Consider the following 25,711-nt stretch of genomic DNA (forward strand, 5'->3'; position numbering starts at 1 on the left):
TCGGTCGGCTCAGGTTTTGGCGGGGTTGGAAGTGGAAAAAATGGCGAACCATCTACTTGGGGCGCCTGCTGCAGTGGCTGCCTTGTTTGGCTGCCTCGTGTGGTTGCCTACTTTCTATGGCCGCTGATTGGATGGAATGAGGCGACGGCGTACTTTCCTCACCGAGAATTCCCCAAAAAGCAGGGCGAACAAGCGAATGACTGCGCCCTCACGGTTGCCTCATTGGCCCAGTCCCCTAAACTGATCCCCCGAGCCGCACCTTCCATCTTCACTGCCCTCACATCAGTCACGCCCTTCATCCTCCTCCTCATTCCTGCCCACCCGCTGCCTTTCCTCTCGCTTGAATGACTACAAGCCGTGCCCGTGCCCATGTCGCCTGAATAAACCTTTGGTTTTCTTCCATTTTATCGTCCTTCACCCAGCGATTTGCGTCCGCGATACTTCGCCCATTTGGTCGCCCAGCTACCCATGTCTATCTAGTCCGGCAGTCTGCTGTCCTCTCCCGGCTCCGACCGACCCACTACGGACCGGTAATTGAACTGCATCAACCTTGCCCCCTTCGTTCAGTCGTCCGGATTCCTCTTCGTCCGAAAACATCATCCCAGAGGCCAACGCCCCTATCCGCGCCGACGTCGGACTGCTTCGGTCGAGTAACGCCTTATTCTTGGAGGATCTGGACTCGGGTCGAGTCAAGTGCCTGTTCGCCACGCATTGATCATCACAAAGGTGGCTGGGTATCATCTGACTTGAGTTGGTTACCCTCCTCTCTTTAAACATCAACTTCCTCATTCTTCTGAGGTTATAATCTGAATTCGGGCCAGTGCCCGTTGACTTGATACAATACACATGCGCTCCCCTAGTCAATACACCATGTGTCTAACGTATGCGAGCAGTTCCCAGCTGTATTCACTAGGTCGGGTCGGTTTCTGCTTAATCTCTCCCAACTTCTGGTCGGCGAAGGCCTGCCTCAGACTATAGTCATGGATCCTACGAAACATAATCAGATGGCTTCGATGCATAGCTTAGAGACACGAGCCGGTATGGAAAAGTCGACAAGCCAAGGCTTCCTTCCCCAAAAGACACCAATGCCATGGGCATTGATGGAATTCTACGGGAATGACGCTTCACAACCATGGGTTCCTCCGGGAATCATCCCCGAGTCACATCAAGGCCAACAGTTGAACGTCTCAGGCGATCCGCGGCGCCGTAATCACGCTGTCTTCAACGGCGGATGGAGAAGTCCTCTTCCTTCAGATTGCGGTACCATGCCACAAGGCTACCTGCCTTCTGACTCTGGTTATGAGAGTCGGACCAAGCACAGCGTTGAGAACGCATCCGTCTTCAACGATGTGGATCGAAGCCAAGATACTCACAGTATCTCGGGCCAATTGATGGACTTTCAATTGAGCGCAACGCCTACTGAGCCTCAATGGAACTTGGCGACTGCTCACATGTCAGTGGCACACCATGGCGCGGCCGATAACAAGCTGGTTTGTGACCACTGCCGTGCTCCCTGTAAGACCAAGTCGGAGTTGAAGTGAGTATTGAAATCATATGCTGCTGCACTCTAGAAGCACACCGCTCACACTACGTTTATAGCAAACATCACCAACGTCATCAGAAAGCTTTCAAGTGTGATGTTCAAGGATGTACCCGTATAGAGGGTTTCGGCACCCAGAATGACCTTGAACGACATAAGGGAAGTGTGCATCCCGAGTTTTTCAGCTCCGGTCCGCGATACCGCTGCCAGAGGGATTCATGCGCAACGAAGACCAAGATATGGCCTAGAGCCGATAATTTCAGGCAACACTTGAAGCGGGTGCATTCTATAACCCACAATCCCGAGGATGACCTCCGCGAATATGTTCTTCAGTGAGTTTAGAAACACATGTAGCTGTTCAAGACACCTAACAGATTACAGAACTACCCAGAAGTCGTTGGGAGAAACCTATCATCAAAGCACACAAGACGTCCTCGAAGGTGTGGGCGTGGGCTCAGAGGTGTTCTATCATACTACTCCGATATCCTGGGGGGATGGCCCATCGCCCATGTATGACGATGTTCAACTCTCCCCGCAGGATTCAGTGGGCGGCATGGAGATCAACCTCATCAACCCGTCCTTGACGCAGATTGGCGGCTCAGCTTCCGATGCCTCTCTCGAATCGTCGATTGCGGACAAGGTCATTTCCAACCCCCAATTGCACGACAATAATTGCCACGCGGTTTGCGACAGCTCTCAATCCCGCCAGCAATATGTACAGCCCGGGGATATCTCGAAAGCGCCATCTCCAAGAATAATAATGAGAGCACGGAGGAGCCCGAAATCCAACGCTAATCGTGAAAACCATTCCGCGAGTGCTCCTGCCGCCATGAGCTTGAATATCGCTAGCAATGCCAATGGATCGAGCAGAGCCCGCAACGAAATGTTTGACAGCTCGCCAACAGACGTTTTGGATTGTGAGGTCACTGGCACTGGCCCGATTCTTTGTACGTCAGCCGAGACAACTGTTGGAAGTCAACCTACCAACAAGGACTCAGCTCAGGAGGAGCAAATCTTCGACCAATCTCTTCCCGTGTCTCCAAGCAAGAGTCTGAGTGAGCAGGCCATGCTTGACTTTCTCTCAAAGATGCCTAAGAACATCATTGAGACATTCATGAAGTCTCAGATGGAATGGCCTCTTCAAAGATCTACACCGACGACAAACGGCAGTGCTGACGGCCAGCATCGGTGTTCGGACTCCAGCTGTGGCAAAGTGTTCAAGCGCAAGTGTGAACTTAAGTATGGATTACCCCTCTTATCCAATTTGTCTAGATCGTTAACAAAGGGATAGGAAGCACATGAAGCGTCACGAAAAGCCATATGGATGCACATTCGCCGGCTGTAAGAAGAAGTTTGGCAGCAAGAATGACTGGAAACGTCACGAGAACAGCCAGCATTTCCAGCTTGAGGTTTGGAAATGTTCCGAGAAACGGCCCGAAAATGACAATGAGAGTTGCGGCAAGGTCTGTCATCGCCGAGAAACCTTCCGAAGTCATCTTCAAAAGGAACACAAGATGGATGACTCATCCAATATTGAGAAGGTTCTCGAAAAGTGTCGCGTTGGGCGAAATGGAGAACCAAAGTTCTGGTGCGGCTTTTGCGTCGAGATCTGCGAAATCTCAAAGAAGGGCGCCAACGCCTGGGCCGAGAAATTCGATCATATCGACAACCACTACGCTGGGCGTAGCGGCTACACCAAGAAGGACCACTCCCAATGGGTGGCTGTCGATACCGACTTACCAGATGTCGACCTCACTGGGTCTTCGGATGACTTGAGCGACGTAGACTCAGCTGATGAGAACGTAATCGTTTCCGGCTCGCGGAAGTTGACGAACAATGGCAGGGGTGTCAATGGTCAGTCAAGAAAGAGAGGCCTGGACGACGGCGCCGAACAGCCTGGCCACAAGCGGATGAGGACATACATGTGGGAATGCGTAAGTTACCCTGAGATTTCTTCTCTTCGGCCTGTCAAGGTATGCTAACGTGGCATATAGTGCTCGTGTAGCTGGGATGCAGACTATAAATTGCATTCGGCCTGCGTGAACTGCTTTCACCACCGTTGCAAACAATGCAGTGGGAAGTGGGTTCAGGTTCAGGAAGACAGGGACGCCAACAGCACCGGCGACAACTCGAATTAGGTATAGAGACATTGATCCTCCAGGAACACAACAGCCGAAGATGACTCTTGAGAGGCATTCGCTGATCCAATGTTTTGTAACGAACGATATGGAGTTATGATGGACGGGCGAAGGATGACATGCGATGGAAGTGCTCCACGACGGACAATGATTCCCCCTTGTTTGCTTGGATTTGGCAAGGCCACAGATCTTTGGACCGATGCTTGGCTGTATTGGATTTCCGATTTTTCTCATTATAGTAGAGAGGAGATGACAGGAAACGGCGTCTCAGGCAGCGCCTGTCAACAATGATTTCCTACCTTCAATTTCACTCCCAAGATCCGTACATTCGGCGTCAGCATTTCATCAAACGTTGCACTCTCTTCCCTTGCCGAGTGTTCCGTTCATCCTCAGCCCTTGGTTAGTCTTTGGAGAGTGCCTACCACATGGCCATACGACATCCATGTCTATGACAACGGCACTTGTGTGTCTGTCTGTGTGTATGGAGTATACCTGGCAAGAACTAATTACCATGTAAGTAAGCAGAACCCCTGGAACCAGATATTAGCTCGTTTTTTCAACATGTCCTCCATGGGCCTCGTCCAGAACCTGGATCGCAATAGAAGGAGAGGCACAAATAACTCAAAGGTCACCCTTCGTCCTGCAGCGGCTAACGCCGCCGTTCTAGGGGGGCAGAAGAGATCCCAGGGGTATGAGCTCAAGAACCAGTGGAAGGAGAGCTCCTGTAGCCGCGTAGAACGGATGCCGGGCCTTTCTTCGACGGCAACGGTCCCAGAACCTGGGCTTTGGGTACGGAGTAAATTGATGTTTGCTTCTCCCCTTCCTGACAAATTCCGTGTCAAAGAAGAGGCTGCGCGCCATTGAACATACGGCGTTTTCGTTCCTACGGATTCCCGTCCAGGTCCCCAGGACCCTTGCTCACTCACACGTTGCTCCGATTCCGTAGGACTGGTTGACCACCACCACCACCATTACTTATTACGGCTGGAGCAAAGTTTATCAGACACCCCCCTCCATCTCTGTAGATCTTACGCTTCTTCACATCTGACACCCACGACACGACTTCTTCGGCACCGTCTCTGTTTGCGCCTTCCCTCCCCTCCATCACCCAGGCATGCCAGGCACACCTTGTAAAAGATAACCTACCCGTCATCCGTGCTAGGCTGCTACCCCCCGGGGCCTCCATGTGCGGACATTTGGGGTCCGCAAGACAGGCTGGCCCAGCCTCAGCGGAAGCAAAAAGCCTGGTATTGGCCCGGAATTCCAAAATCGAACCATTGCCCTGTACGGAGGGGTGACCCACGCTGTGTAACCTGCCGAAGCCGGGGGGCGTGGGGGGGGGGGGGGGGGGGGGGGGCAGCCGCCAAAGGCATGGCGAAGGCAGGGCAGGGCAGGGTAAGGGCAGGGCAAGGTTGAAGGTCGGGAAAGGCGCAGACAAGTCCGAAGCAGCAAGCAAACAGTTCAAGGCAGGGGGACGGCAGTGATGTACATGCAACACGCCTCGTGGAAGATAGTCTATAGAAGACGTGGCTGTGCATACTTGCTTTCTCTCATCTCCCCCCCCGAAATCTTCTCAGCCCTGGGCTTAGATCTAGAGGAGGGGGTGTATGTGTGTGTCTCTCCCTATGGGCGTGCGTTCCCAATGCTTCATGTTTCGAGGTGGCTTGCTGGTCGTTTAGGGAAAGGGAGCCGAGGAAGTTGAGTAGATGCAGAATGTTGCATGTGGGACAACGTGTTGTCAGGATTCGCGTTCTGTGTCATCGCGGCTACTTAGATTCGACGGTTCACACTCTCAGTCGAGCCGTAGAGCTGCTGGGAGCCTGGATATGGGGAACGGCCGTAAGATCCGATATCAATCAAATATGGCTGCAGGGTTGTTTCCAACAACCAGACAACAGCTGAGAATAAGTGAGCATATATTTTCGCAGTAGCCGCCGGTGGGAGACGATATTAATACTCAACCAGTACAATTATGAATAAATACGTTGGTCGGCCTGGGCCTGGACCAATAGTAAATATGCAGTCCTGAGACAATGGGCGATCGCCTTGTTGGGCGTTATGCGAGGGTTGGTACTAACTTGTTACCTCAAAGCTCAAAGCTGGTCTAAAGCCGGTCCTAAAGCCGGTCTCAAGGAAGACCAATTTCCAAACCATCAATAGCAAGCCTAGATATGTCAGCTCTTGTCATGGATCCCGCCGATCCGCATCCAACAAACTCACGCAATGACGATGGGTGTCCCCACATTGATGTCCCATCGCTAGGTGAATGAGCAAGGCCAGCTTCGCATGCCGTTATCTGCTGGTCATTCGTCGTCGGCCATAAGAAGAACCAGGCCTGTCTCGACCCCGGAAGGAATCCGAAGTCTGAATGTCACGGGGGTCCTACTTTTGATGGGCCTTGATAGAAACCCTACAGCGTCAACTTCGGTCAGGCCATCTGCAGGGGGCCACTAGGAAGAGAACCGTGAGATGATGAAATATCCTTGAGAGCGTCAACGCAAAGTGAACACGACGGCCTCGATCTGGATCATCTGTCGAAGTTGTCTTGGACCAACAAGCTGGAACCACCACGGGCGTGTTGTCTCCTTTGGGAGAATCCTTCTCCGTAGATGCTTGCAGATCGTTTCATAATAGAACATTTGACCACCAACACGACTACGCCTTGCCGAGTAGAAGTGATTAGAGCTGCCCAAGATCTATCTCGTTTCTGGTCTGCTGATTCGAGAGGCAAGGGGTTGGTGTGAATCGAAGAAGCTCAAGCAGGTCTCAGAATTCCGATGCCTAATTAGCGAACAAGGCCCCAGAAGAGGGCTTTGGCGTCATTGGCGTGGATTGGTGTCAAGCATGCAGTCTTGCGTACAGGAATAGAATTGCCGCACACTCCGCGCCAATTTCAGCAGTTGCCTCCGCGCAAGTTGCGCAAGTCCTCCAAACTCACGCGTGCAACTCAAGCGCGCAATGCTGCAAGACCCGCGTGAATCCGGGACTCAAGACATCAGTTCAGGATAGACCTGCTAAGGCACAATTTGCTCAGACTGAGAGTCTTTCCCAGCCGCAAATCTGAAAGACATGGCTCATTACCGCTTCGTCTTGCGATCGTCGAGGTTGAGCAATGTGCGAGCTCATTTTTTGAGATTTGTCTGCGGATACCTGTGAAACGATGCGAAAACAAGGATTCAGCGGGGCTGGCTCCTGTTGCGACTTGACATGGTTCGTGTCTGGGGACGATGATGGATTCCAGCGGGTTAGTGATTTCGTGTTCAGCTTTGGCTTGGCTAACCAATGAAGTCTGCGCCGTGTCATCCTTGTTCTAGACGTTGGGGTCTAGAGAGGAGCCTATGAGCCCTGAGATGAGAGATGAAGCCACTGACAACAGAGACCCCTAACCTTGTAGGTATTTTGTTGCCGCCCCGGCAGGCAAGTATCTTTGACGGTGCTCTGGGCCACACCTACGAGGAGTTTTCGAGCAAGTAGTTGCCTTGGAAGCCTGGAATCGAAATCGTGCGAGGAAGCTGGATACCGGCCAGTTACCAACCATGGCGAAAATTACATTGATCGGCTGCCTGCTGTTGATGAGACCGCACGTCCGGGGCAGGGACGAAGCGAGCAACGGCGCGCCATTTTGCGGGCAGTTCCGCGAACAAGCGCTCTGGTTGTTGGTAGGTCTCAACTCTCTCCAGTGCAGCGTACTACTACGGATACTGATCTTGTTTTCGGCGATGTCGGTCGAGTCCCACGAAAGATCGACAGGCAAGTCCGAAGGAGCCAGGGTTCTCGATCCCCCGACGCTTCGCACATTGCCCAGTCGGGTGCTGGTGTGTGCTTCTCATGTCCAGGGTAACTGAATACTTAGCGTATCACCGTCTGTACCCGTACACGTGTAGAGGGATCTTCTTCAGATATCCAACGTCCGTTGTAGAGCGTAGAGTGCGCGGTTGCGTGTGTACCGTACCCATAAACGGTAATCGTATTGGTAACATACCAGTTGACTGGGAGGAGAGGACGGGACAAGAGCGGGAACAGGAGCGAAGGAACGATCGTTAGGCGAGCCCCTGGGCCTCGTGAGATGCCAAGATTCGCTCTTTCTGAAAGAAGCAGAGGCTTGGTGGCTTGCTGATGTATTGGTGGATCCACGCCATCTTTGCAGTGAAATGGTGTGTGAAAGCTGCCCCAAAATGGGTGGAATCCGTAGTGGATGTGACGCGTTGGGACACTGAAGCCGGGAGGTAGACACGGCCAACCACATTCTCTCGCTGAGTCGCAGCGGCGTGTTGGCGATGAGGAGTGGGAGCTAAATACCGGGGGTGGCATCCGTAGTTGGGGTTCCATTCGTTGTGTGATATGAAAAATTCCGCAGATAGGGAAGCGTGTTTCGAGATGTAGCGATGAGGGAATCCATACTCCATGGGTGATGGTGATGGACCATTAGCCAGTGGGCAGGGTTGTTGGCAATATCAATAATATTCGGGGGTCGTCGGTGTTTGTGGGGCACAGAATGACAGTCCGAATATCTGCGTCTAGTCTCCGTTTTAGCGTGGCGCCGTCAATCCGTCTGTTCGTCCGGTTTGCTATATCCGGGCAGATACCTACTTGGACCTCGTGGGACGTGGAGACGGCTTCAAGGCAAGAGCACAGGGGTACCCGTGGTACCGTGGGATGGAAGCAGATCCAGATTCCCCAGTCGTGCCAGTGTAAGCCCGTTGGCCGAATGGCTTGCCTTAAAACGGGCTGGGCGTTGTAAGTTGTGGGTATGTTGCATGGTAAGGTAGATGGAGCTTGCTGCGGGACGGTCCCGTCCTTTGATAGCGAAGTCAAAGGTTGAGTGGATGAGAGGCATGGTAATGACAGGAGGCTTGGAGGTTACACAAGAAACACGTACCCTTGGCGGGTTGCGAGGGCGGGAAGAAGTGAGGGGATGGGATGTCGGGATTTCGTTGTTTTTCTGCCCAGTGGCTGAGAGCAAGCACTGAGGTACGTACACTGTAAGGACATTGAAGTTGTCACGCTGCGTAGCATTTGCTTAGCTCACCTTCCTTGCCTTACGTAAAGCCTGCCCGTCAGTTCGCAAATACCTTGGTACCTTCCAGAGTAAATAGTACTCAATACTCCAGGCAATGAACGAACTTGTGGTCAAGTTGCACCGAGAAGGCGCCATCTTTCACAGGCCTCGAGAGAGAGGAAGGATTACCTACCTATTCGTAGATACTGGTACGGATACATCGTCACCACCTCATACCTGCCCACTGCCCGGTCCATTCATCTCAAATACTCAAGGTACGGATACCTCAGATTGTCGGTGTCTCTGCGAGTCTGCTCCTTCCACCCAAAGAGCGACGCTGACCCCCCCCCCTGCACACCCGATGCTTGTAACTCGATGCTTGATGCTCCATAGAGCGACTCTGAAGGTCTGGTGGGGTCCGTATCTGAAATTCTGCTCGACTCTCCTCTCTCAAATCTCTTCCCGTCTGGCTCGATGGCTCCCCCACCTTCACCAGTAATATGCCCAGTCCTTTTGCAAGTTGCGCTAGTCAGCCTGCGGCTGCCTTATTTGGGAGTACGCCTCATGGGCCCATGAGACCAATGGCCTGGACTTGTCGAGCGAGCGACACTCTCGCGCAGCTGCGCGATGCGATACCTACGTTGCCCGTTGTCAACTGAGGTGCTCAGTGCTCAGTGTTCAGTGTTCACTCTCAAGTCTCTACTCCGGCCCTTAGGTGTGTACCTTCCGATGCCTACTATCGACTAGGCCTACCTGGGTATTGATACGTACCTACACAAGGTTTGGCTCACAATCTACAACCTAACCCTAAGCTGTTGTCTTTCCTTCTGTCTGTCTCTCCTATGTCTCTCTCTCTCTCTCTCTCTCTCCTCATCACCTTACTCACAACCAGCTCCGTCCGTTCCACTCCCCGTCTCCGTCTTGCCCCATGCCTCCTCCATCCGTCAACTTCCCAGTGCTACTACCTACGAGGTTGAGTCCTGTCCGCCCCTCTCCACCGCGAAGGGCCCCTAGATGCCAACCTAGCATCTGTCATCTTCAACCATGAACCACCTCAAGGTAGACCGTCTACCGTGTCACCGCAGATTTACATTCTGACACCCTGACATCCTCCGATCCAAGACACAGTCTAGCCAAGCGCTATTCAGAACCTCCCATCCCAACATCACTCCCCTGTTGCTTCTCTCCTGCGCGAGTGCGCGCTCCCTTCTAATCTCTTCGCCCATCATCTCTACCATGGCGCACCTCTATGCCGTCCTGAGACCCTCGCTCGGTATACATCTTACCGTCTAGGCAGTCAGGGATGTCTACCATTACCTGGTAAAGATATTGCGGAGAAGCCAAGTATCTCGACCGACTCCTCATTCCTCATTCCTCAACGGAACGCCCGGCACACGCCTCCTTTACACATCTTCCTTTTTGACCCCTTTGACACCATCCAAGCAAGCCAAGCATCTTCTCGACCTGGGCCATCATCCATGGAAATGAGAGGGTCCAACACTACGTCGTACAGATGGATATCTCACTCGACATTGTCCGGAACCCTGGCTCAGTCTTGCTGAAGTGGATCAACTACCTGGACTGTGGAGGACTGACTTATCACGGTCCAAGTGCCTACATCGCAAAACCACAGCTGACCGGTCATCCCCAACAAGGATCGTCAGTGACGTCCGCAGTGCGCTCTTGACAGACACAACCTCTCTGTGGCGGCGGCTGAAGCAGTCAAAAGAAGGGTTGGGATAGACAGCATGTCTCGCAACTGTTGACGCATCTGTCGAGGATTGCGTTGTCGAGTTCAGTCGACTCGCATGCACTGACACTGCAATCCGCTGACGAGCCTTGGAGATGGCTCTTTGAGGTCATCGCCCATTTGTTGGAAATAAGGCAACTCGAGTAAGGCGACCCAGCGGTATCTGCCTAGAGGCAACGGATGCCATAGCTAAACCGACCTATTCGCCCCATCGGCCGTGAGGTCGGAAGACGAGCCAGGCGCAGCCGCAGCCCTGGCGCTCTTCTTGTCCACCCTTTTTCAACACCACCCTCCATCTGCTGGCCCCTTGACCGAACAGTGGTTCGCGAACCAGCGGCCCCCAAAGAGGAGCTTGACCAACCAGAACAGAAAGAACTGTATAATTTTGTACAGAAAGATACATACATCTGCTGCAGCCACTAAAGACTAGTCCCTGATGGTGTGCCAGCCCGCACCACACGTATTCCCTGCCACAGTCCTGGCTCCAGGTGTGTGCATATGCGCTCTGCAGCGCCTGATGATGATGGCCATCCACCGCAAATCCTTGCCTCTTCCTTCTCAACTCTCGCTGGCTCTCAAAACCCACATGAGGCTCTGCAAGTACGTACCCCGTGCTGTTCGGGGGTTCCCTTCTGTCCCCTCAGGGCCTTTGCTGTTGGTATGCCTGGGTGACTGCCCTGGCGCAATTCAATGTGCTACCGATATGCCTATCCACGTTATGGCTTATATACATCAGGCTCCGCCACGCTTGTAGGTCTCCGATGACATTATCGTGTCTCTTGCTGTTCAGACCAAGCACGAAAACAGCAACTCTCTGTATCCCTACACTTGTTGCACTGTTCACTCACTTATAACTTGCCTCTTCCTTTCGTTTAAGTCTGCAGCATATCCTTCAACTTTCCAACATCCATAGCCCTTTGGTCTGGTTCTCGAGAAATCCCCTATCACGATCGGACCAATACTACGACGCCTTTCCCACCTGGATATCCGCTACCATTTGCCTTTTCGAGGAGGTTCACATCCAGGGTGCTGCCCTGACCCATTGGAGTATACTACCACTGTAACCTCGAAACTTCCATCTTGACCAAGCATACAACATGGCCTACTACTACGAGAATGTCCAAGGAGGACATTTCTCTCAGGACCAGGTACCTTACTACGAAGAACAGAGTTACAGCCAGATGCCCATGGCTTACCTCGGAAGTTCAACGACCTCGAGCTCCCCGGCACCAGTTGACCCTAGTTTTGTATCCTTTTCACATTCGCAATGCCAAACTCCATGGCCGACACACCAAACCCACCAGATTCAGCAATACATGGATGGACCACGAACAGCCTTCTTCGTTCCTGACCATGCCCAAGTTTTGCTTGAAGGAAGCCAACCTGCCAAGGAGTCAAACCCTCTACCTCCGGCTTCACAAAGGAGACACGGTTCCCCGTGTTCCCAGCAGACGCTGTCGAGCAGTGATTCCCATAGCCCACCCACGGAGAGTGACGTCCTACCCGCAACTCCCCCGGACTACTCGTCCACTTCTCCTTTCTTGCAGCACAAGCAATTCGTTGGAAGCTGGGGAACCCAACTCCAGTCCCACGCGCTGTTTGGCATGGACGTGCAAGGGAATACCTGTGTCAATCCTTACGAGGTCAACGACATGTTTGAGAAAGAGGTTGTCCCAACGACCTTTGATAGTGCCGCAACCTTTAGCTTTTGCTGCTCAGAGTCCGATGAGGCCAGTGTTGCCCAGCACTCGACTTTCTCGTCACGGCAAATCACTCCAGAGCCCATCATCAAACAGGAGGCAACCATGGCCGACCTACCATTCCATCCAAACTACCCAGACCCTGAATCGAGCGGCACAAGCATCCTCGAACCGGAGATCAAGGCCGAGCCTCTTGCCGCCGACGACGACAAGGACCTGGATTACAAGCCCAAGCATTCGAGGAAACGCTCCCGAAAATCCACGGCCAGATCCCAGGCTCGCCCCTCCGGTTCGTCTCATGAACGAAAGCGGTCGAAAATCAACAACGACATTGGTAGTCTTTCTTCAACTAGACTAAACGCAACACTTTCGTCAATGAGAAGCCCCAAGATCCTTTGCAAGGAGTGCAACACCCCCTTTTCCGATGAGAGCACCCACCAGAAGCACATGAAGCAACACCATACCCGCCCCTTTGTGTGCGTCTTCAACTACGCCGGCTGTCCATCCACCTTTGCCAGCAAGAATGAATGGAAGCGTCACGTAAGCTCTCAACACTTGGCTCTCCAGTACTGGCTCTGCGAGCAAGACGGCTGCTCCAAAACCACCAACCCTCCCACCAGCCGACGCTCTTCCTCCTCTTCCTCCTCTTCCGTCACACCGACACCACCCGCCCTGCCAAACGGCGCCATCTTCAACCGCAAAGATCTCTACACACAACACGTCCGCCGCATGCACGTACCGCCACATGTGCGCAAGGCCCAGAAGCAGAAGAAGCCTACCCCCGACTGGGACGAGCACCTCAAGAGTCTCCAGACGGACGCAGAGAAGATCCGCTGCGATCTGCCAAGATACATGCGCTGCCCCGCCGTCGACTGCGGACACGACTTCACCGGACCGCAGGCCTGGGACGAACGCATGGAGCACGTTGCGCGACATCTTGAGCGCGCCGCGGAAGGAAAGGAGCCCATGGTCCACTTTGGCGGGGAACACGACCCGACACTCACGCAATGGGCCTCCAGCGCTGATGTCTACGTTGTCCGGCGGACACGGAACCTTGCAATTGAGTGGGAGCTCATTAACCCCCTCAAGGGAGAGGTCGGTCCCTCCGCAGGCAACGGCAAGGGTGGCAGCAGCAGCAGTAACAACTCGACCGTTCACAAGGAGATTGTTGTTGCAGTCTGCTCCGATGAGGATGCCGAGGGCGAGGATGAAGAGTAATTCACCTTTATCACTCAGTCTCAATGATTATTGTTGATCATCTATACGTTATGTACTTTGTAGAGCTGTCTATCCTGGCATCTCGGGAGTTCAAAGCTTGTCCTTTTCATTTCCGCTTCATCTTATTAGATCCCTTTTCATTTACATTCTCTTTGCTTGCTGGAGTTTTCTACTTCTACGACTAGGAATATCGCGAAGGAGTAATGTAACTTGGGGGGGGGAAATACTTTCCTTTCTACAACGGACTTACACTTGGCATATTGGAGCGGGAACGAGAACAGGATATAATCCATCGTCATGATCTGGGCCTTTTTTGATAGTCTTCTGCATTGATACCAATTTGCTGCACCTCCGTTCCAATTCAAGTGCCTAATGACCCCAGAGTGAAATGATCAGTAACATATGCCTTCATCTACGAAAGGACGGTACGCCAGTCTCACAGCATCACCAAACTCCGAGGAAACCATAGGAAGTCCCACATAGAGAACGAAGCTAATAGGGACCATTGGGAACGACCGACCCCTTCTTCTCGTACCCCATGCAACGAGATGCGATCCTAGTCCGATTTCTCATTGCCGCGCTGTAACTCTCCATCGTGGTGTTGCCCCTCCAGAGCCCTCCAATGAAACGGCCAAGGAAACCAAAAACCAAGCGCGCTTCTAGACCAGCGTCGCCAGTACCTCCCCGTCTACGCGCCTGTGGCTGCTTCAACCATGGATCCGGCTGGCGGTTGGGCGTTTGAGCACCCATCCTCACCAGCGTCTACTCGGGGAACGGCAGCGGCAGCGGCAGCAAGGAGCCGTGAGGCTCTCTCTCTCCTACCCTCTGTTCCTCTCGACTTACACGACAAAAAAACCACCACTTACACGTCCCCCCCCCCCCCCCCCCCCTAAAACTCCATAACCACACCTTTGCACCAAACAGCAGCGGCCACCCGTCCACTGGAGGGGCGGAGACCTCGAGTTGGGTGTGGGCAGCCAGCGAAACCCCGAGTAATGCGGCTCAAGTTGGCTCCCAGCCCAGCTCTCCAGCTTTCCGCCCTGGGCGCTAATCGACACGTCCGACGTAAGGGATGGCCACGGGGGTGGGGAGGAAACGGGTGGACGGGAAGGACTCTAAGCCTCTGAGGGCACCTTGGGTAGAATGCTGACAATCCATGGATGGTTTCTGTTGGCTGTAGCCACTGTAGGTACGCTCGCCTCTCCTGCATGAGGGAAAGTGTTCCGGATTCTTCTCTCGTTCCGATGAGTGGCTTGGCTTGAACTGAACGGAGCGGTAAGTGTACGTAGAGGTAAGGTAGGCAGATAGGTGGCCGTCCCCGTCCGCGCGTGTTGGTCGCCCACGCCCATCGATCTAAGTTCTGACACGCATTCCTTCGCTTCCTTCATCCCATATTCCGTAGGGCTCGCGAGGGCGAAGGAACATCCGTAGGAATAGGTAGGAGGACCGGGGGGAAGAGGGAAGGGAAGGGGGTGTGAGGCAAGACAAGTACATCGGTGACCTTCCCCGCGGCCCCCAAGGTGTTGAAACATGCCTTGGGGATAGAATCAGAAACCGGATTTACTCCCTTTTCTTCTCTCTGCCGTTTCTGCAGTTTTCGTCAGACACCCATAGGGTGCAGTGGTATGAGTGGTGTTGGTACCTACCTAGTGGTTGTTGGCCACAGTGGTGCGGCCCAGATAGAACAACCAGAATAAAAAAAACGAGACACGGAGGAAAAAAGGACAAGAGACACGGATCGAGAGACAGAGACCGAGGGGACCAAGGCGGAACCGAAGCCGTCAGCACTAGTACGCGTTGGGCACACCGGCCGGTCTATGCAAAGCTGAATATCGATACATAAGCATCCAGACAGAGTGATTACCTCCACGCCGCGTGCCGCATGCACGGGCGGAGATGGGGGGACTCAGCCACGAAACGCAGCTCGCATGCCGCCAACGGTTCTCCGGGCCTTGGGGGCTGGGCTACGCATCTGCCAGCAGACACATCTACAGTGTCGGTCTTGCCCACACCTCCCCATCTGTCTGTCCCGCGCGCGAGTGCGCAAGCAAAAACGACCACCTGCGACTTTTACTCTTTTCTTTTTCCTCTCTTCTGTTGACTGCGCCGCGGCGCAGCAGCGGCGGCAGCTGAGGTGGGTACGTTAGCCGACGATGCAAGCTCTAAAATGCTAACCTCCTGCGTCTGCAGCGTTTATCTAGATGCAGCTTTTTTCTTTGCGTGGGCAGTGCCGCGGATTTGGCTTCTTCTCTGAGGGTAGCTTTCGCGATGGATAGATGGTACGTTGCAATCGGGGTGGTGCGTGGATTTCATGGCCCCCAAAAAGTAAGGCAAGGTACCAACACGCTGGGATCTATGACGACGATGGTAAGCTTCGACGGCGCGAGGCGTCATCTTTACCTGCATTGGGACTGTAGGGCGCGGAGAGGAAAAGTCCAATTGGGCGCGTTCGCGGCTGAGGGCTTGTTGAAGGAAGGACTCCGTGGAGGTTCCAGCCACAGTTGCCTCGAGCTCGGCATTTGCACCTCTTGATGCGCTACTGTACGCCGCCTCGTGTTCGAGCGTAGGAAGCAGCCCTCCAAGTCTTCCTCTTTTCTCTTGGCTCTTACTGGAGACAATGTTCTGCACAAGCTATTTCCAACAGAAGAAGCTATCGGTCTCAGATGCTATTCTGGATGATAGCCCGATAGTCTCATGCATGTGAAGGCTTCGTATTCAACCAAAGCTGAGTTCTAACTTCATCGTCAAACACGTCGTAGGCCATAAAGCCACAACGAGACCGTGCTTGATGAAATGTAGGATCGCAGATCAAGAAGCTGAAGCAAGGCTCTGGAACGTTCTGCATCTCAGAAGGAACAGATGGAAATCGCACGTACAAGCTGTCACGCGTCGTTGAGGATAGCAGGGGGTTGAATCTAGCGGGAATCCTTCTCGGAAGAAGAACGCCACGGTAAGCAGCTACGTAAGCTGGTTTCCTCGGTCCAGCGGGTGGCTTCTCATGCTTACTTACGTTCTGTAACGGCATGCTGGACGTTGCCACGGCGCGTGGTCGCCGTTGTAATTTGTCTAGTCCGGGATTTGTTCGGTGCTGGGCTGCGGGACCGGAGTCGGAGTGGGGCAACGGGTTCGTGGAACCGGGTGGTCGCGCGGGGCCGAGGTCGCCCCGACCGGAGAGCCGATGGGCAGGCACGCTTCAGGTGTAACTTGGCACCTTACCCTAAGGTACGGAAGGTATCGAGGCAAAGTTGATGCTTTACCTTAGGTAGCAGGTACCTGACGTAACAAGATTGCGAGGAAAGGGTACTTAGCCGTCAATCGACCAAGCAAACGTATCCCCCTATCGAGAACTGCTTTGTAGCTCCCCAAAGAACGAGTGCTGACAACAGCATCAAATGTTGCTGGCAGGAGAGCGATAAAGAGACAGAATGGGCCGGTCCCCGATGATGATTCCGCGGCTTCGGTATAAGGAGACCCACAATCTCGAAAGCGAATGCAAGGAACGAGCAATAATTACGAGGGATTTCTATCTGCTGGGTACGGATAACCTGCAAGGCATTTTGTCGTTTGTCGATGAGATCAGATTGTGATTGGGCATCGTCGTCTCCAATATACAGCTATTGAGGGGCCAAGGTGGGATCACGCTGAGTCGTGTCCAGAGGGGATGCTGTGGCACCATTGGTGCTCTGCCAGTTGGGCTGCCGTCAGTCTGGCGATCAACAAGAGAATGCCCTGGCTATATTTGTAAAGTTTGCGAAACATGTTTTGACAAGCCTGTTTCCCCGGCGATGAAAGCCAAGGATCGCTGCCCGGGTCGAAACAGGTTGGTTGTTGGCTGACTGCACTACTCCGTACCTTACACCTTACCTTCCGCTACAGTTTTCCAGGTTGAGTTTCCGAGGAACAGACGGGAATCAGGGTCTCTTCCTGCCTGTGAACCCCAAAAACAGGAGGTCCCTGCTAAGAAGCCGGCGACTAAACCCCACCAGCAGCACTGCCGACCACTAGGTGCCTGGCGCTGTCCACCAAGATACACCGCAGGCATCCTTCTGTCACCCCTGATAGGACGAACAGGACGGGGAGCTCTTGGAAGCCTGCGCCCGCACCCCGCTTCCCTCTGCAAGCTGAGCCATCCTCCATCGCACAAAGCCCGCGCTGCTGGCAACAAGCGCCTGTGTGATACGAGAGAACGAGATGGCAACCTACCTTACCTTGGACAGTTTAGAAAGGGGGAAACTCTCTTTTTCAATTGTCCATCTACCATATCACCTGTGGGACCAGCTTGTGCCTTACTTCCCATTGCCTTCGTCGCTTCCTCTTTCACCCATCCATCGCCGTTTGATCCGCATCCGGAGCTTGTTCACACTGCCTGCCCGCTTACAACCCACCAAAAAAGGCACCCTGAGCTGAGCTGAGCAGAGCACCGCTTCGCTACGTCATATCATTAAGGCCAATCCCCGAACATCACATCAGCAAACGCAGTCAGCATACAAACTTGACTTCATCTTGACCCAATTCCGCCCACTCTTTTCTCTCCTTCCTCTCTCCCACCTGGCAAACGATATCCCATACCGTGAACCAGCATCCAACAGCAATAATGGAGTCTTTCGGAGCTCTCAAGCGGCGGACGACCGAGATCCTCCAATCTCTCCCGCAGAACCTGCCTAACATGCCCAACATGCCCAATGTCAAGAGGCCGTCTCTGTCCAGCGGGACCGGTCCCAAGCCCATGAAGGGCACATGGGAAAAAATCGACGTCCCGCCTCTCGCCCGCTCCTCCCACACCGTCAACGTCGTCAATGGCTCTGCGTACGTATTTGGCGGCGAGGTCAACCCCCGTGAACCCGTCGACAACGACGTCCACGTGATTAGGCTTCCCTACAACAGCGCCGGTGCCGACTACTACAAGATCAAGTCTGCTCCCGCGAAACAGTATATCCCGCCCGCCGACCCCGAGCCTGCCCCGAAACAGACGGAGGAGAAGGTTGTCAACGAGGAGCAGCCCGAGGCGTCCGACGATGTCGAGGAGAAGGCCGCCCTGAAGGAACAGCTCCTCGACGATGTATCTCTCGCCTCACCAGGCGTCACCGGAGAAGAAGGAGAAGAATATTCGTCCCTCGGAGCCGGCGAGCAAACCACAAGTGCGCCACCCACCGCGGCAGACAAAGGCAAAGGCCCCGCCCTGCCCGAACCCCCCGCCCTCGGCGACGTCCCGGGCCCGCGTGTCGGCCACGCCACCGCTGTCATCGGTAGCCGTATCTTCCTCTACGGCGGCCGCGGCGGTCCGGACATGACCCCCCTCGAGGAGGCCGGCCGTGTCTGGGTCTTTGACACCCGCACAAACTCCTGGTCCTTCCTCGACCCCGTACCGCCCGCTCCCGGCGTCACCAACCTCCCCATGCCCTCCCCGCGCAGCTACCACTCCGCCGCTGCGACCGACCGCCCGCGCGACTTCGCCCCCAAGCACGCCCGCGCAAAGCAGACCTGGAGGGCCTGGGCCCAAGGCGACAGCGCTGACGTCGGCATCCCCCAGGCGCCCATCGTAGGCCACGCCGCGGCCAACGCCACAGACGAGGAGGACGACGGCTACGGCACCTTATTCGTTCACGCCGGCTGCCTCGCCAACGGCGAGCGCACCAACGATCTCTGGGCCTTTGACGTGCGGAGCCGGGTGTGGAGCCAGTTACCCTCGGCACCCGGCCCCGCGCGCGGTGGCGCCGCCATTACCGTCAGCAAGAGCCGGCTGTTCCGCTTCGGCGGGTACGACGGCAAGGGCGAAATCGGTGGCCAGCTCGACTTCATCCACCTCGAGATGGACACCTTTGACGACGGCGTCTCCAAGGGCGAAATCGCCGTCCACGGCCGCGGCGGCTGGCAGAGCATCGCCCAGGGCGCGGGCGCAACCGTCGGTACCGGAGCCCCTGGGGAGCAGGAGATCCACCTCGTCCCGGGCCAGACCTGGCCCGGCCACCGCAGCGTAGCGGGTCTCGAAGCCGTCACCGTCGGCGCAGGCCGGGAGTACCTCCTCCTCATCATGGGCGAGCGCGAGCCTAGCGCAGACGGCCACGCCGGCGCCGGCGCAATGTGGGACGACGTGTGGGCGTTCCAGGTCCCGCCGCTCGGCATGACGGCCGCCAGCGTGCGTGACGCCATGTTGCAGGCCATTGGCCGTCCCACGGGCGAGGGCAAGTGGACGAGGCTGTCAATGGAGCCGTACGACGACGACAATGATGACGGCGAGCTTGCGCCGCGCGGATGGTTTGCGGCGGCGGCGATGGGTGATGTGGAGGAGGCTGGTGTCGTTGTCTGGGGAGGATTGAGCTCCGAGAACAAGAGATTGCGAGACGGCTGGATCTTGAGGATCCCCGAGTGAGATGGCTCGTTTCTAAATTGCATAAATTTGCATAATAGATGAAGGGGGTTTTTTTTTCCAAGGTTGATATTAAACAGCAGATTTCGAGCGGCGACTCAATAGCAAATGATGAAGAAAATATCTCATCACGTTTAACAAGATAAAAAAAAAGGGAATTAGGCAGATATTCGCCGTCTCCGGGGGGTAAGGAACAGAAGACATGTGAATCTCTAAACCGATCCCATGCATTCCGAATACAGCACATTGTGTTTTATATACAAGCCGGACTCCCACCGGCTCTATTCCATTTCGCTTTGAGCCCATTTCGTGAGCTTATCCCGAACTTCCGCACGCGCGTTGAGATATTCTCCCCTCGCCTCTCTCCATTCGTCTTCTCTCTTGTCTCTCCCTCTCGTCACACTAAAAGTTTTCTTACAAATCGCTCCTCGTCACCTCGGGACCCCACGGCTCGGCGGTGAGGTTCGTCAGGCCCTTTGAGTTTTCGCAGGTTTGGCGACCGCTCTTGATGGGGCCGGGCTTGGGGACCTGGGCGGCGGCGGAACCACCGGTGGCGGCGGCGGTGGCCTTGAGGGCGTCGAGGAGCTGGACGGTCGTCTCGGGGGTGAGATCCTCGTAGTAGTCGTCGTTAATCTGGACCATGGGGGCGTTGACGCAAGCGCCGAGGCACTCGACCTCGAGGAGGGTGAAGAGGCCGTCCTTTGTGGTCTCGCCCTGCTTAATGCCGAGGTGGTCGATGATGGCCTTGACGATTACGTCGGAGCCGACGCCGCCAAGTTGGCAGGGGGTCTGTTTTTAACATGTCAGCGATAATGCCTAGACCGAAAACAAGTAGTTTCGGGTTGCGTGGTCCCGTAGCCATGGCGTGTATCAAAGATATCGCTTTCCCACTACGGCCTGACCGCGGGACCTTCGGAGAGTGCCAATTGTGCAGATTGAACGGGCGTATCGCAGGAAGATGGCAGACTCACAGTTGTGCAGGCCTGGATAAAGTACTTTCCGACGGGGGTGCGGTTGTACATGGTGTAGAAGGATGCGACTTCGTAGACGCGCTGAGGGGGCATCTCCAGCATGCGGGCGACCTCGTTCATGACGCTGATGCTGGTGAAGCCGTGCTGGCGCTGGCCGAGGTCGAGGATGGGCATGACGGCGGCCTTCTTATATTGCGGCGGGTAGCGCTTCAGGATCTCGTCGATGACGGCCTCATTCTCCTTGGTGAACTTGAAGGGGACATCGGCGTTGTTTTTCGGGGAGTCGCGGTGCTATTCGGACAGGAGAGGATTAGCAATTGACTCGGGAGACAACGTGTGCCAGCAGCGATTCCAGAATGTCGGAGAGGCCTCGCAGCAGTGCTACGAGGACAATTGACGTCGGGCGAACGGGCGAAGGCGAGTCGGCTTACCACTTGGAGGGTGTCGCTGGGGCGGACGGCTGTGAGGGAGAAGGCGCGGAACTGGGGCCTCGCCGCCCGACACGTTGCCGAGCGGAGGGCTGATCTGAAGAGGAGAGGAGAGAGTCTGGAGGCCATGGCGAGGGACGGTGGGTGGCTGCTCAATTGGCGATGGCGGCGAGAGGGCGAGGCGACGCTGTGCTTTGAGATATTGCGGATATGTGCTGTTCGTTTAGATTCGGGAGGTTCAAAAGTCGTGAGCTCTGCTTGGATAATGGATCGCTGTGATTGGTCAAGCCGGCTACTGCGTGATTAGGTAATGCTCTGGGTCGGTGGAGGCATAAGAGGCAAAAGGTCGATGAGTAAGCGTCATTGAGACTTGCACAACTTGCGCACAATTGGAATTGTGCAGCGACCCGTTTATTCCGCGGCGAGCCATTGCTTATTCAATCCGTGGGATGCAGCTTTACGTCTATCTCCCCACCTTACCGTCTCACGGGGGGGGCTTTACTTTTGTATACGAGCTTACGCAACAAGCAACGATGCGACGCCAAACTTTTGTAAGCTTGGCAGCACCCGGTAGGTATACCTACCTATTCTTTGGTTGTGGCATGGCTCGACCACCTCTTGTGGAAGCAATTACCTACCTAGGGACCTGATACTTCGTGGTTCGCACTGCCTGACTACATTTGGGCTTATGTAGGCTCACAGGGTCAGGTGGATGACAAGATGACATGGCGCTTAGCGTACCCTAAGTTTCCGTTTCGAACATCAATACGTCTATTATTGCTACTACTATTGCTAGTTGGTACTTTTGGTATACTCTCTTTGAAAATATTCCAAGAACGATAGTTGCAAAAAAGAGGATACGTTGACCTGCAGCTTCTTCTGTCTTTCCTTCTAGCAGCCTAGGGTTCAGACAACGATCTGTAATAAGTGTCACCCTACCAAGTTGACTCAACTCGACTGTCGTCCCCAATGCCGCAGAGACAGTCAGATATCTCAGCCGAGTTGTGAAAAACCACCTCACCAAGATGTGGCCTATGTGATTGATTAAAAGACTGAGCAAAGCGGTTATGGGATAAGCTAAGTGAAGCCGACAGAAGACTAACACAAATGCTAAGAAAACAATAAGCACCTAAAATCTACCCCATTTCTCACAGACGGTGCTACCTATTCAACCACAACCGAGCCTCTACCTCGGAGAGAGGCGGCTCCAAAGCGAGACATTGGCCGTCTCCGGATTGGTCTGCTTACAAAGATGGAGAAGCTGTCAAATCACCTAGAATGTCGCTTGCAACGGCAGCGATTGGTCAATGCAAGATTGACTCAAGCCTCAACAACTCGTGCGACCACAATGTAATGATTCAATTGTGAATACCCCGTTTAGCGAGACGTCTAGTTTAAGCTTGCCAAGTGTATACAGGAGAGGGCAGAATAGTATCCGCTTCTGTCCGCTTACAAGGTCACTGGATGAAATCAAGTGGAACACAAAGAGGGAGATAGTGGTCTCGCGCACGTTCTTTGCCGCATTCCGGCAGTGGAGTATCCAATTGTGATTCTTCCTGAGCGTCGGAGACAATTCATGGCAGAACTGCGAGCCCTTCATCTCGACAGACACCTCAGACGAGAACTCGCTGTATCTCGGTGTTTTAGACAAGCGAGTCTCCGGAGCCTGGATTACCTGGGAATCGGTTTGCACTCTGTTAGGCCCCGATTCGTCCTAGACCTTTACCAGACACAAGAGTTAGGTGTGTGTGGCACCCAATCGCGAGTTGAACGAGATGGAAACACTTTCAGGAAATAAGACGTGTCGTCGTCCGTCCGGTCCCTACCTACTTCTCCTCACCCCCCAACTTTTCCGGTCGCTCGCACTACGGATTACCCGCCATGCCTCGGTTCTTCTCCCATCTTCCCCAGCTTTGCCCAGGCGCATAGCTCAGAACCCCCGCATCGACAGGGGTCTGCTGCGGAGATCTAGTGTCACGAAGCCTGAAGGTGCTCCCCCCCCAAAGGTTTAGAGGCATCACTTGTAAGCCATGGTCTCGCCGGAAAGGTCATGGCCATTGGCCGATAGGAGCGCAGGGGGTCATTCTCTGGGGTTTCGTCTGGAGCTCCTTGGCCAAGGGTATCCGTAGGCATGCAGTGATAATGGGACTAAGAAACAAATCCACTTTGGAATTGCCGTCTTCCCCGTTCTCCTCATGGCCTGCTGGTATTTATTTCAACTGGGCTTCTGCCGGCTGCTACCTGTCTCGGTCCCTCTTTCCTTGTAGACAAGAAAAATACGATTTCTCTCTGTGAGGTGTGATAAGACAAAGTGTAAGTTGCGGGTCCTGCCTTTGCTCTCAGAGACAACCACTCACGATCACTGATTCAAGTTCAGTGATATCATATTCTATTTCCAATCCGACGAGCCGCGGTCAAAACAAGAACTGGGATCACAAGAGAAGCTCAGAAAGCTTATTGCAGCAGGTCCCTTCAAGCAGCGGCGTCCGTTCACCTCCGTTCACCTTCCGTCCCGCCTCCGGGGAGAGCTTCATATCACCCTCAAATTCCCATCTCAACAGACCTGCCGCGCAAACGCTCCGTTTGAAGTCATATCCTCATATTCGTTTTGGGTAACAACACCCTCCTGAATACCCACCCGACAGCAAATTATCACTCGAATAAAACCACACATATCTATACTCCAACATGCCTATCGAATCACGGTGGTCGGAGCCCATTCCGAACTGCTCGCTGCAGACATGGATCTTCGGCTCCTCCAACGGTCCCCTCTCCGACCGCAAAGCATTCTATGATGCCGACAGACCAGACACCCACTTCCTGACCTTCTCCGACTACCGCCTCGTGGCGAAGCAAATCGCCCTCGGCCTGCAAGCAGCGGGCCTCAAGCCCGGCGACCGCGTCCTCCTCTTCTCGGGCAACAACCTATTCTTCCCCGTCGTCTTCCTCGGCGTCCTCATGGCCGGCGGCATCTTCACAGGCGCCAACCCGACCTTTGTCCCCCGCGAGCTGGCCTACCAGCTCAAGGACAGCGGCGCAACCTTCATGGTCGCCGCCGAGGGCAGCCTCGACACCGCCCTCGAGGCAGCCAAGGAGGTCTCCATGCCCGCCAGAAACGTCTTCGTCTTCGACACCACAGTGCCCGGCTCCAGCGCGCTCGAGAAGCCCGCGCGGGGCGGCGCCCGCCACTGGACGGAGCTCATCGCCCCGAGGGCGCGGGCCGAGACGTTCCAGTGGGTCGAGCCAGCCGACGCGAGCACGACGACATGCTGCCTCAACTACAGCTCCGGCACGACGGGCGTGCCCAAGGGCGTCGAGATCTCCCACTACAGCTACGTCGCCAACGGCACCGGCGTCGTAAAAGTGGCCGCGCTCGAGCCGGACCACGAGGCCTCCGTCGCCCGCTCCGTCGGCCTCTGTTTCCTGCCCCTCTACCACGCCTACGCGCAGACGTACTTTGTCGCCAACTTTGCCAAGCAGGGGATCCCCGTCTACATCATGACGGGCTTCGACTTTGTCAAGATGCTCACCTACATCCAAAAGTACCGCGTCACGCAGCTCGTCAGCGTGCCCCCGATCCTCGTCGCCCTCACAAAACACCCCATCACCGCCAAGTTCGACCTCAGCAGCCTCGAGACCGTCGGCTCCGGCGCGGCGCCCTTGGCGGCGGACGTGGCTCGCCAGACGGAGCGCATCCTCAAGAAAGAGGACCTCATCGTTCGCCAGGGCTGGGGCATGACCGAGGTCACCTGCACGGCCATAACGTGGGACCCGAACCGCCTGATCCGCAGCGCTTCCGTCGGCGAACTCATGCCCAACTGCCAGGGGAAGCTCGTCGATCCCGAGACGGGCAAGGAGGTCACCGAGGCCAAAGTCCCCGGCGAGCTCTTGATCACAGGCCCAACCGTCATGCGCGGCTACTGGCGTAACCCCAAGGCCACAAACGAGACTATCGTCACTGATGCCCAAGGCAACCGTTGGCTACGGACTGGTGACATTGCCTATATTGAAGACTATAGCACTGGCGGCCTCTTCCACATCGTCGACCGCATGAAGGAGCTCATTAAAGTCAAGGGTAACCAGGTGGCTCCAGCCGAGCTGGAAGCATTGCTTCTTGAGCGTCAAGATGTGGCTGATGTTGCCGTCATTGGGGTTACCATTGGCGGGGAGGAATTGCCGAGGGCATACATCGTCCGGTCACCAGATACCAATACTTCTGGGGAAGAGATTGCAGAGTGGCTGGCAGGTCGTGTCGCCAAGCATAAGCGTCTTAAAGGCGGTGTGTCGTTTACCGATGTGATTCCCAAGAACCCAGTGAGTCTTGCTCCTCTATTGATTGTGTGAACAAAAAGGCTAATGGCGTGACCAGTCCGGCAAGATCCTACGAAAGATTCTTAGAGAAAAGGCCAAGCAAGAAGTTGGCGACGCAGTTGCAAAGCTGTAGAAAGAAGGTTATTGACAGGAGATCCTGTAGTTATCGAATGACACTCAGAGGTGGAGGGGGTTTACATAGCTTCAAAGTAACATAGCAACTCAGGAAGAACAAAGTCACCATACACAGAGTGGCTCCCCAGGGGGAACTTCCGATAATGTTACATAA

General features: G+C 54.7%; 6 protein-coding genes across 6 annotated transcripts; 4 read left to right on the forward strand and 2 right to left on the reverse strand.

Moving 5' to 3' along the window:
• Positions 1–980: 980 nt before the first annotated feature.
• On the forward strand, positions 981–3,678 carry BDP81DRAFT_445206 (uncharacterized protein; the record flags this gene model as incomplete). The annotated part of the gene is made up of 5 exons (XM_060591924.1): positions 981–1,537; positions 1,600–1,872; positions 1,922–2,779; positions 2,832–3,474; positions 3,535–3,678. 5 exons carry the CDS (start codon positions 981–983, stop codon positions 3,676–3,678), a joined length of 2,475 nt encoding a protein of 824 aa, XP_060450400.1.
• Positions 3,679–7,254: 3,576 nt separating this feature from the next.
• Positions 7,255–8,286, reverse strand: BDP81DRAFT_81950 (uncharacterized protein). Its single transcript, XM_060596332.1, has 2 exons — positions 8,269–8,286; positions 7,255–8,195 (listed from the first exon to the last, which is right to left on the reverse strand). The coding sequence occupies exon 2, from the start codon at positions 8,005–8,007 to the stop codon at positions 7,528–7,530; it is 480 nt and encodes a 159-aa protein (XP_060450401.1). The 5' UTR covers positions 8,008–8,195; positions 8,269–8,286; the 3' UTR covers positions 7,255–7,527.
• Positions 8,287–11,524: 3,238 nt separating this feature from the next.
• Positions 11,525–13,345, forward strand: BDP81DRAFT_308541 (uncharacterized protein; the record flags this gene model as incomplete). Its single annotated transcript, XM_060583471.1, has 1 exon — positions 11,525–13,345. The coding sequence occupies one exon, from the start codon at positions 11,525–11,527 to the stop codon at positions 13,343–13,345; it is 1,821 nt and encodes a 606-aa protein (XP_060450402.1).
• Positions 13,346–17,939: 4,594 nt separating this feature from the next.
• On the forward strand, positions 17,940–19,715 carry BDP81DRAFT_389477 (kelch domain-containing protein; the record flags this gene model as incomplete). The annotated part of the gene is made up of 1 exon (XM_060587262.1): positions 17,940–19,715. One exon carries the CDS (start codon positions 17,940–17,942, stop codon positions 19,713–19,715), a length of 1,776 nt encoding a protein of 591 aa, XP_060450403.1.
• Positions 19,716–19,920: 205 nt separating this feature from the next.
• Positions 19,921–21,321, reverse strand: BDP81DRAFT_82001 (NADH-ubiquinone oxidoreductase 24 kDa subunit). The gene is made up of 3 exons (XM_060596333.1): positions 21,115–21,321; positions 20,684–20,974; positions 19,921–20,501 (listed from the first exon to the last, which is right to left on the reverse strand). The coding sequence occupies exons 1-3, from the start codon at positions 21,238–21,240 to the stop codon at positions 20,127–20,129; spliced, it is 792 nt and encodes a 263-aa protein (XP_060450404.1). The 5' UTR covers positions 21,241–21,321; the 3' UTR covers positions 19,921–20,126.
• Positions 21,322–23,799: 2,478 nt separating this feature from the next.
• Positions 23,800–25,555, forward strand: BDP81DRAFT_389479 (AMP-binding enzyme; the record flags this gene model as incomplete). The annotated part of the gene is made up of 2 exons (XM_060587263.1): positions 23,800–25,425; positions 25,481–25,555. 2 exons carry the CDS (start codon positions 23,800–23,802, stop codon positions 25,553–25,555), a joined length of 1,701 nt encoding a protein of 566 aa, XP_060450405.1.
• Between the last annotated feature and the right edge of the window lie 156 nt (positions 25,556–25,711).

Source organism: Colletotrichum phormii (assembly GCF_030913505.1).
Source record: "Colletotrichum phormii strain CBS 102054 chromosome Unknown BDP81scaffold_2, whole genome shotgun sequence".
In the NCBI taxonomy this organism is placed as follows: domain Eukaryota; kingdom Fungi; phylum Ascomycota; class Sordariomycetes; order Glomerellales; family Glomerellaceae; genus Colletotrichum; species Colletotrichum phormii.